The sequence below is a fragment of the Corvus cornix genome, chromosome 4, assembly GCF_000738735.6.
Source record: "Corvus cornix cornix isolate S_Up_H32 chromosome 4, ASM73873v5, whole genome shotgun sequence".
In the NCBI taxonomy this organism is placed as follows: Eukaryota; Metazoa; Chordata; class Aves; order Passeriformes; family Corvidae; genus Corvus; species Corvus cornix.
The window spans coordinates 55,073,406-55,084,702 of NC_046334.1; the positions used below are offsets into that span (position 1 = coordinate 55,073,406).

Consider the following 11,297-nt stretch of genomic DNA (forward strand, 5'->3'; position numbering starts at 1 on the left):
CCCAGCTCATCTCATGAAAATGAAGGGAGTTATTTCACCAGATGCTGAGAGCCCAATTTAATGAAGCTCTGAAGGAAACACCATCAGAGAAGCCAGAAGTCTTACCGTGAGAAACAGCAATGCTGTTCCAAATCAAGGAAAACAGCAAGAGGAGAACCAGTGATGTCCTCACCAGCTACTTGGCTCTGTCAATTTCTGGAATTGCATTCCTCTTCTTACAGGAGTTGGAACGGGCCCTTGGGCTTAGTTAATGGGTGATAGATTTTAGCCTACCCCATCTGTGCTCTCCTTTCTAAAGGAATTTTGTGTCTTTTTTATTTTCTTATTGTTTGGAATTAGGCATAACTCTTCCTTTCCTCCTCATTTCACCAGTCTATGGTATGATAGAGGGATTATTTGCATTGTTGCCACTTTGTTAAACTTCTTCTCTTGAAGAGGTTTCATCACAGAAAAATGTTCCTATAATAACTGGGGAAAAGGGAGCTTCTGTGTCATTCCCTAGCTTGGTCCTGATGCTGGAGCTGTGCCACTCTGCTTCTAGGAAGGCAGCAACGAGGGAATACTTAATGTTGAAGTTAGCAGCTGTTGGGGAAGAGGAGGCAGGTCTTTCCTCTCCTGTTTGTAGCATAAGGAATAGTCTCTGCAGCTGTGAAGCTTCTATGGGCCAGCAGCCGTCAAGGCAATTTTTCTGCTGGCTTGGGACCTAATTGTCTGTAAATGTTCATTTCTCACTCCTAGAACTTAAAACCAATCAGAGAAAATTAAAGCAAATTTAATAAAATACTACTAATAAAAAGGAAAATCTCTCCCAGATTGAGTACTTCTTTGACAAATAACTGCCAGCTGCAAGTTTTTACAGCCCACTTGTCAGCTACTGAATAAAGAGAGTTTATATTACCAGTACTGACAAACTCTCCTGTATGTGTAAGATGAGCTAGCATGTGCTGCCATAATCAAGGTGTTAGAGTCCATGGAGGGTTTGTATTCAGCAGAAGAAAGGCTGTATGTAAATTACTACATAAAAATATAAGCAATGATAGTTGGAAGGTGAAAAGTGTGGCTTGTCTCTGTTCTCGTGTGTTTTCCCTAGCAGGTGCATTCGTGTAACCCTTTTAGTGTCTGTCTGCAGGATATAAAGCCATACTTACAGTGCTCCTCAAATATGTTTACTTTGTGTTTACGGGTAATTGGACATTGCAGCATTCCACTAATGTTAAGCAGCAGTCCTTAGGAATGAAAGCTCTATAAATATTTAAGCATATTAGGGACATGAAGCAGTGAAAAGTTTTTATTTTGTTATCCTGATCACTGTTAAAATTCCTCATTACCTGAAAAAAAACCAAGAAGAGTTTAAGTGTTTGAAAGAGTGTTAAGCTGTTCCCAGTAATTGCAACTGACTGCATTACTGACTCATTTTTGTGACAGTCAGAAGAAAAATAGCTGTAGGAACTAAAATCTCCAGGAGAATGCGCAGGACTTTTTCCCTCTAATGCCTAAATGTCACATGAAGTAGCATTTTATTTGAGATGTATTTTTTCCGTCTTTCACAGACTGATCCTGCACAGAGCTAAATATCAATGCAGTCAGAACTGAGGCAAGCAAGTTAGAAGGTCAAGATTTCATATAGTTGAGCTCAGAAATGTTGAGGGTCTTTTACTATTTCCCTGTCCCGTCTTTCCTGACGCAGAGATGTGCAAATGAGCATTTTTCTCATGCTCCCTTAACAGCCAGTTAATGCTATTAGTTAATGAAGAGCATGGTGTAAGGTTGAAGCATTGCTGCATCATCACCTGTTTAGTGCCTCATTTGCTGATTGTTTTCAGTGTATCTTTTCTGTGAGAGCATACTGATGTACAATCCAACAATTAGGGCATCTTAGTAATTGTCCTCACACCATTCTCCCTCTTAGATGCCATTCTTAAATCTTTGCAATTGCTAAAGTCCAGTAAGATACACAGATCTCAGAAAACGTCATTTCCAGTGTGATGCCACTGCTGCAATACTGCCCCTCTCCTTTCTGCTCTAGCAAATGTGTATCCTAGCTACATTTTTAGCCTTCTCCCAGGAACACAAGACTTCAAAGCAAGGAGACTTGTAAAAGTAAGACATTGTTGCTGCACTAGGTAATAAGTAATTAAATATTGTTGTCAGTATCTTCCTCGGATATTGCTTTAATTGATATTGTTGAGCTATTATAGCAATGATTATTTTTTTCCCAGTAAATTTAACTAGTGGATTTTTGTGGATTCAACACAAACTTAGATTTGGAGGGGTGGTGTTTTTTGTCTTGTGTTTTGTTTTGTTTTTTTTAAAGACCTGTGTTCCCTTTTACTACTACTTTGCCAGTGCAGAAATCACAACCAGACATGCAAGCCATGTTGGTGTTGGGCTTTGGGGAAGCAAACTGGGAAGGGAATTTTGTGGCAGGAGTATGGAGAAGCTGCATTTCACAAACTGATTTTAAGGAGGTTGTCTTACATGAAAGTGAAGTCATGCATTATCTGTGAGAAGGACTTCATTTGAAAGTATGATGTTGTGGTTATTGGAAAAACGATGTTCACTGAATTTGTAAAATAAGTGTGTGAAAATGACAGATTAAGAAGCAGCTTTTAGAATGCTGCTTCTTTTCTAAGTGAGACTATTTTTAAGCATATGGGAATTTGTGTAGGAAAGACAGTGGAAGTTCTTTAATCCCTATGAGCTCAGGAATGTATTTCAAAATCTTAACTGAGATTAAGTTGAAAATCTGCTACATTTCTAAAAGATAGCATTTTGTTTACCAGCTTCTGTTTTGTAGTTTGCTTTCTAAATTATGCAGTTTAATTTATTTGCAAACCACTTTTTTGTTGCTGCCTGGATTAACAGCACAACAGCACAACATGGTTAAACGATATTAATAAATTTTGTCATCTTTAATAAAAACATTTCCTGATATACTTATTCTACCTGCTTGTTTCCTTTTCTCTTCTTAGTATCAGATGAATGATAGCCATGGGGTGGTATTTTAATATTCCCACTGAGATGTGTTAAATTTAAAAAGTAAAGCCTTATTAAGTGAGAATTTTAAGTCTGAAAATAATCTTATTTAAATCTTTTCACTGTCACTTTTCCCAGCCTAAGCTGACTGATTTACTTCCTACAGTTTTGTATGAAATAACACACCCAGTATTTTTTTGCTTTGAAAATATTTCTCTCTGATCTGCTAACTTTACCATCATTGTCTAAGCAGCATTGTAACTGTTGTATATAACTTTGTTACTGACAAGCACAAACTGGAGACTTACACAAGTAGAATAACATAATGGATCTGAAGTTCAACACAGGAATTTCTGTACTTTCCCTTATTTCTAGGGGAAGTCCACTACCAAGGTCTTGCAACACCACACCCAACACCATTAACAGCATAGAGACCTTTCTGCTTTTCAAGTTGGTGCCTAACTACAGAATAGGGTCTAATGAGAGGCAAATTCTTACTTTTTTTCCTTTAGTATCTAATGATCCCTTAAGAGGCCCTTGCAGCACACAGATTCTTTAGCCCATATACCCTATCCATCCGCACTCCTACATGCATTCAACTCCCAAACTGCATAAAAGGGAATCTTTTTTCTTCAAGAAAACACTCATAATGTTGAGTTGATGCTGGTTTTATTGATGGGCTTACAGAAAGAAAGCTCTACAAAAGTGATATGGATTTCATACAGGAGCAAGCAAATGGAAATCCTTTAGCCATATATCTTAGTGGGCAATTGCACAGCCTGAGTTACTTTGGGCTGCGCAGGCTGTAGCTGGTGTTTTGGACTTCACCTAAGCCTGGCTGTATGTTCTTTTGTTGAGCCCTCTCTTCTTCTTGTCCATAACCTCGGGCAGTTTCTCTTCCCACAAGTTCTTGTTGCTTATCCCAATCACACAGCAAGCCAGACGTTTCCCAGCATTTCCATTTTCCAAACTGGCCTTATTATTCCCCTTGCCCATGTCATCTTCCTGCTCATGGATCACAACAGATCTGCCCATGATGGAATATGGACCAAAGATTGTGGCAAACAGGTTTGTTTTGTATTTTCTGATTTTGCCTTCTTTAGGAAGAAAGTTGCCAAAATCTCCTGGGTGACGGGGGTGGTTCACTCTGAAAGGGTTATAGTGTCCTCCTGTAGAATCACAGCCATTGCTGAGGTCTCCAAGCTCGTGGATGTGTATAGCTCTACTAGATTGATTGTTATCCAATGGAAACCCATCCAAGTAAAAAATGGCTTCCAATCTTCCGTATGAGTAATGCTGCTTGAATAAGACTTGTCCACTCACTTGTGGCTTGTCAGTATCTATTTTGGAGCTGGGCTTCATTTCACAAGTAGCATAAATCATCCCATCAGTGTCGTTACCACGTGTTACTGGGTAGAGCAAATTCTGCCAGAGGTCGTTCACTTGTTTCTGTATTTCATGCAATGACTCCTGCCGTGGATCAGTTTCCTTGTCTGTCATGACACCAGAGGCAGAAAGGGCAAGCCCAGTGACCAGAGAAAGAATCAGAAGCATCTTGGCAATTTTAGAGTCTGCAAAAGATACAGGAAAGTACAAAGAATTCAGGGCATTTTGCAGCAGTATGGCTGGAGAGAACGACACACAGCCGGTGGGGAGCTGAGTGAAACAGCTGGGACATGGTCCCAGTGGACTGCTGCGTGCTAAACCTGTCTAATGTATGAACTGAAACTAAATCAGAATGCATGTGTGTATTTAAACACGCACAACTGGCACCCAAGACTAAAATTTTAGTGATTATGTATTTTAAATTAGATCTTGATCTTAAAAACTGCCTCTGTTTCCCTGCAGGAAGCAAGCAAGCCAAAATGTTTTTAAATCTATTTCTGAGTTTGTACTGAGGCTTTTCTACTTCAACAAATTCCAGCAAGACAGTTTGCCAGGAGTTTTTTCTTGGTCCATCTACTTAACCACTAGTTAGCCATTACAAACAAAAAGTAAAAATCCAACAAGTTGATTACCTTGCAGAACCCCTCAGTAGTAGCTCTTCACCTCTGCTCCCCTAAACCAAGATGTGATCAGACAGAAAGCCAGAGCTGCTTGAAGGTGATGCTTATAGAAACTGCGTGTTTGTGTAGAAATTAGGTAACGCTGGCTCAGGGGAGGCGGGAGAACTGTGGGAGGGGAGAGAGGCGGGGACAGAGGGAAGAAGGAAGGGGGGGAGAAGCTTCCAGGCATTTTTGTTTTGGGCAGGGTGAGCGCTTTATCCTTTCTTGGTGAGTTTGTTAGTCTGGCTCTCGGTCCTTACGAGCATTTCAAAAAAGGGGGGAAAAAAAGGGAAAAGGCTGTGAAGCTTTGAAATTAATCTGCCTTTTGATGACTTCATGTTCTCATCTAAAACAAGTGAACTTCAGCAGGCAGGGAGGGGAGAAGAAGAAGCTTTTATTAAGGCACAGTTGGGCAGTTTGCTCGCTTGTGTGCTGGTTGTGTGGAGCTGGTTTGCATTTTTATGCATTAATCAAAATGGAAACTGGTCCTTGAGCAACATAAACTGTTCTATCTACATGGATGCATACAAAAGTGGATTTGTGGATTTAGAAACTGAGTTTAAACTGTAGATGTTGAGGTATGTGTCAATGATGCTGCTCTGAAGTTTTAGGGTTAGTTAGTATCTGCTGCTTTACTCACCAAGATACCTGCTCCTCTGCAGCCCTTCTGCTTCTTTTCTTTTCCTTTTTTCTTTTTTTTTTTGAAACTAGCAGTGATTTCTTTCCTAAGGGAGCAGTAAGCAGTACTGAGGCAGCACAACATCAGACAGAGGTGCAGAGGAATTGCTCAAAAGCTGTTTGGAGCATGGAGAGTTCACATGTGTTTCATCATCCCATGAACTAAGAAATGCTCTCCTCTCAGGGGCATTGTCCTCCCTACAGCACTTCCCACTGTCGTAGCTGAAATGTGGATTTGTGTGTCACAAGATCAATTTAACAGGGTGAGATTTCTGTAGAGAGAAAAGACTAGCTCTTATTACTCTGGAACAATTCTCAATGCAAGAAAATCCCTTTCCCCTGTTCAAGTCTTCTGCCAGCTGAGTAAGGAATGGGACTGTCAGCTTCTGCAGTGGTAAAATTGTGTGTGTTAATCTTACCAGTGTCATATACTACATCAGATCCAAGATACTCAGTTATGTGAGAGAGACAATTTTTGTTCTTTATGTATGAGGGAGAGTAGAGCTAAAGGAGTATCAGCTACTCAGATCATTAGCCAGGAAGAGGAAATACAGAATTATCTAACTTCATTTTTGAATATTGGGATATTGAATGTGCTACTTTAGCTCTGGGCTTCAGTTCCTAATCTATGAAACAGGACAACTGGTATTTCTTCAGGGTATTTACAAATTTCTGGGATCACTGAGGTCCTGGGCGCCGTGCAGCGTTCAGGGGGAGCTGAACTCTCAGAGAGGCCAAGCGCCAGGATTGCCCATCACCCAGCCTAATGCTGCTGCCTTTGCAGGTCTTCCCAACTTCATTCGCTGGCAGCCTCTAAGCTGGGAAAAGCCATACTTGCAGTGTGGTAATATTATGAGATTGCTTGGGTTTAAAGCATTTGGAAGTTTTATAAATAGACACAAAAAATGTTGAGCTTAGACTAGCCAAATGCAAAGGGGACTGGTTCAAGTTTGTAAAATACAGGAAGAAAACATCCTGTCTAGGTACTATTAGAAAAATTATTTCTTAGCAGCATAAGCCATTTTTTATGGGGTCACAACAAATGGAAGGAAGAAAGGAGCATCATTCATTGTTTACTCTCTGAGTCACAAAGTAGTGAACTGCAGTTGAGTTTAACACTTTTACAAGGAAATTCCTGAGCCAGCAGTCAGTACTCCAAGAAGAGAATTGTAAAGCTTTAATTGAAGTATAAGGCATTTTGAACAGAATTTTAGCTAGCATAGGTACAGCAATGTTTCTGACTTCAGTGGCATTTGTGCTGCCTACACCAGCTGGGATTCTGTCCTTGGAAAAACCTACTTGCTGCTCTTTTTTGATGTTCTGCACATGAGGGAGGGAAGCAGAAATGCAGAAGGTGTAAAGGAGATGATCAAAGGGACATAAAGGACTGCAGCAAAGCGAAATGATGTATTTGTAGTGCTCTGCACTTCAGAGAATGAAAAGGAAATAGTAGCTGTGGGCTGCTGTCAGGAAGATGTATTTTAAAAAGGAGAAGGGCTGATAACTACAAGGAATACAATTGCCAGGGTGATTTGGCATTCATTTTGAGTCTGAAAGATGGTCCTAAGTACGAACCAGGTGTGTCATTAAAGTCTGTTGTTACCCACTGCCTGTGTTTTAATTTTCTGGTTACAAAGAGGTGCCAATAATGGGCTTGACAGCCTTTAAAGCAGACAGCAGTTACTGGGAAGAAAGCCTACAGTGACCTGACCATGCACTTGTGTTACAATCGCTGCTCTAAAAAAACCAGACCTCTGCTTTTGTTCCAGTTCTACAAGATCTCTTGTATCCTGAGTTTCAAGCAATGTCCTAAAGTTTCCTGGGCTATACAAGACTGATTAGTCAAAACAATTTCTGGAAGGCTCTCTAGACCATGTAGGAAGAATTTTGTTTTACAGTGAACTTTATACCAGACTCTGCTCACAAGCTCCCAATCCGTGCTGTAACCTTCAGGGTTGGTTGTTTGGTGGGCTTCTTCTGCAATGACACTGTTCCTATTGCATTACCCTGCTGTTTGACTTAATGTTGTTTGATTTGTCCAGCACAGAGTTAAATACAATGAGGAAAACACTACATGGGAGAGAATCATTTGTAGCAAGCTGTAGCCTTTTTCATGTCTCCAGCACTTTGATCTGCTCTCTGTGGTTTTTTGATAGAATGGTTCTCCATAAAAACAACACCCAGGGAAGAAACTTTTATGTCTTTGGGAGTGAGTGATGGAACTGACTGCTTTTCTTCACATATGGCGGAGGCTGGAGCAGGTGAAAGAAAGGGGACGTTTGAAGTCTGAGGGAAACAGTCAAGATCCTTGGCCTCTGATATGCTCCTTTGGTTTTGGGCACTTCTTGCCATTTCAAGCCTGCAGCATTGGCTTTCAGCTGTAGTGATACAAGCAATGTGGCCAGGGAGGGCAGGACATGGAAAGCAGCAGTGCTGTCAGGGAGGGCAGGACACAGAGGCAGCAGTGCTGTCAGGGAGGGCAGGACATGGAAAGCAGCAGTGCTGTCAGGGAGGGCAGGACACAAAGGCAGCAGTGCTGTCAGGGAGGGCAGGACACAGAGGCAGCAGTGCTGTCAGGGAGGGCAGGACACAGAGGCAGCAGTGCTGTCAGGGTGTCCATGAAGGCGCAATGGCTTTGGCTATTCACTGCCCGTCATGTTGTCCAACACAGCCTGTGAACGTCTCATGGAGCTCTGGTGCTTACGAGGGGAGCTCTGCCCTGGGCTGAGCTGTTTTAGCCTTTTCACCTGCATGGGGAAGATGTGGCTGGCACTGGGCTGTGGGCAGCACCACATCCCACAGGAATTATGATGGAGCAAGTGGTTTGCAATTCCTATGGAGAAAAAAAAGAAAAGAAAATGAAACATTTTGCTGTAGCAAATGGAAAATCTGTTGCTGGTCATGACTTATTCTTCCTGTTTAATCCTGTTCCTTGACTTGGTATTTCTATTTAAAGAAATAAAAATATTTACTGCCTGAGAAAAGCATCCATTTATAATATTCTTGCAAAAGAGCTATAAGCATTTCCAACTTTTCAGAGCATTACCCATAACAAAACTCAAGTTAAATAAATAAATAAACAAAAGGGAAACAGCACTGTTCTCTCTAGGGAATAACTTCTCTTGAAAATAGAAGCTCATGCAACTGTCAAACTACTCTGCATCAGCCAATTTGAAAAATTCTTGAAATTCTTCCTCTTTAATAGCTTGTGAAGAAATCATTTCATGAGAGTGAGGGAGAGATGATCTGTAAGTAAGCTTTTAGAAAAAGCTGCATTCAGAAACTCATTCTGTCAACCTAATTTAACAGAATTTAATCTTCACATGTGAATATAAAATACAAATATGTAATGTAAAAAGTAGGGATGGAGCCCAGCTATTAGATAATTTAGGTTATTATTTGTGTTTGTATTTATTACCTGATCTTTTATAAAAAGTTTATCCTTTCCTTTGTGTAGCATTAATCTGATGAGAGGTTTGCTGTCTGAAAGGAGACAAGAAATAAACAAGAGACTTTTGTCAAGCTCAGTGCCCAATGGCCACAAATGGAATATCTTGGGGTTTTTAAATTTCGAAGTGCACATTGCACACATTGTGCATATTTGCACAACTTCCGCTCTGTGCGGAGCTTCAGGTTGCAGCTTGGGAGCTGTAGGAACGCTGGACCATTAGGTCAGGGGTATGAGCAGTGGTTACCTAAAATAACCAGATACAAATAAATTTCTCTTTTTATGACACTTAGTAGCAGCTGTCTCAATATTGTAATGATCATCACAGGTGAACTGAGCATGGTTTTCAGATATTTCTGTCCTTAGTGTACTATAAAGACACAACCATTGATAACAGGCCGTGCCCTGCCTTCTGCTTGCACGTGTCATCCCCCTTTGGTTTGTGTCTCTGCTGTGGTCTGAAAGGGATTTATGGACACCAGACCAAACCTTACCAATGTAAATCAAGACTTAAGCTTCTCTATCCTGTTTTTAAAACTTACCATTGCTGAAGAATCTGCCATCAACTGTGCTTGACTGTCCTTTCTCTTAGGGGTTTACCAGCTCTGCAGCGTGGTTCTCACTGCAGATTGGAAACACTGTGTTGGTTGTACCCACTCTGAACATGGGGGGACAGATTATTTTCCTCTTTGCAACAGCCTCATTCAGACCTGAAGGTTTAACTCTGTACCGATGGATATTCTATCTTTCAGCTAAACATTTCCAATTCTTTTAAGCTTTCTTCCTAAATTTTGTAGGCTCCTGTGTTGAGTAGACCACCTTTTCCTATGGACTGTGCACCTCTTCCTGGAAGAGAAGTCACAAACACCCCAGTGTGCCAGACAAACAGCAAGAACTGCCATCATGCTTGTCATGCAGACTGTCTTATTCTCTACATCATAATGTGATCTTTGCCTGATCCTTTCCTGCAGAACTGCTGCCTATGCAATTATTTCCATTTTATATTACAGTAGTTGCTATTTCTGCCATGTATTGGATTTTACCATTGTCTTAATAGAGTTACTGCCTTCATTTTATTTTCCCCACCCCTTATTGTTTCTCCAGCTTGTCACAAACATTTTGAATTCTAATCCTTCCCCACAGTGTATTTACAGTCCTTCCAGATTGGTGTCAGCTGTGAATTTAATCAGTTTACTTTTTGTTCCATCATTCACGTCATTAACAGGAGGGCTAAATAAAGCTAAATAGACAAACTTCTGCACTCGAGGCAGGTTGCTCTCCCTGTTGGGAACTAACTGGTTTCCAAACTGGGAACAGATTTCCCACCATCCCCATACCTGCTTTATAAGAGTGTGATCAAGACCCTTTTTTCCCCATGCTTCTGCATAAGAATGTCATGTGAGATAGTAGTTAAGATATTTAGCAAAGTTTGTTCAGATAACCACCTACTTCTTTTCTATATGCAAGACTGATTATTCTGCTGTAGAAAGGAAGTAAAAAATTCCTGATGTCTTTTATCCATTTCCCTTTCTGACATTCTATCCATTCCCCTTCTGGTGAATACAATAAGTTTGCCTCTTTTAGTGTTTTTTCTGTGGCTGTGACTCCTGGATTAAGCCACACCTGTCATTACAGAATTTTCAGATATCATAGGAACCAAAATAATTTACTGGCCCTATCTCAAAGTATTTACAGTACTATTATTACCCTGGGAGAAGTAAAGTGTCTTTGAAGAGCTGCCTGGCGCTAAGTGGTGTCTGAAACCTTAAGCATACAAAAACTAACAAAAAACCACCATTTAAGTGCACATCCCCACATTGCTTTCTCCCTTCTGCCAAAAGAGCCAATGGAACCCATTGGATTTTAATATTACATCAGCTATGGAAGCAAGGAATAGGTTAATTCATGCTAGCTAGACTAAATAAATTTCCAGAGGTTCCCATTTCTGACCCTCTTATTTCTCGCAAGCAGCAGCTGTTTGTGAAAGTCTCCCAGTTAATCCATGTTCCCCACCACTTCATTACAATTGCCAGTACTGAAGGCACACCTTGCCGAAACTAGGAAAGTTTTGCTAAAACCAGGAAGGTTAAACCCATTCCTAAGTTTGCATTTTAACGTAGAATCACAGGTGCTTCTCAAGTCACTAAGTA

General features: G+C 40.7%; 2 protein-coding genes across 5 annotated transcripts in view; one reads left to right on the top strand and one right to left on the bottom strand.

The window, feature by feature from the left end:
- CCDC149 (coiled-coil domain containing 149) overlaps positions 1 to 2,945 on the top strand; it is a 52,371-nt gene extending 49,426 nt beyond the window's left edge. For all 4 annotated transcript variants that reach the window (XM_039550954.1, XM_039550955.1, XM_039550957.1 and 1 more), the window contains one exon: positions 6 to 2,945. The gene's annotated coding sequence lies outside the window, so the exon portion shown is untranslated. The remainder of the gene's footprint in view (positions 1 to 5) is intronic.
- Positions 2,946 to 3,628: 683 nt separating this feature from the next.
- Positions 3,629 to 5,142, bottom strand: SOD3 (superoxide dismutase 3). The gene is made up of 2 exons (XM_010401838.4): positions 4,995 to 5,142; positions 3,629 to 4,547 (listed from the first exon to the last, which is right to left on the bottom strand). Exon 2 carries the CDS (start codon positions 4,528 to 4,530, stop codon positions 3,805 to 3,807), a length of 726 nt encoding a protein of 241 aa, XP_010400140.1. The 5' UTR covers positions 4,531 to 4,547; positions 4,995 to 5,142; the 3' UTR covers positions 3,629 to 3,804.
- Between the last annotated feature and the right edge of the window lie 6,155 nt (positions 5,143 to 11,297).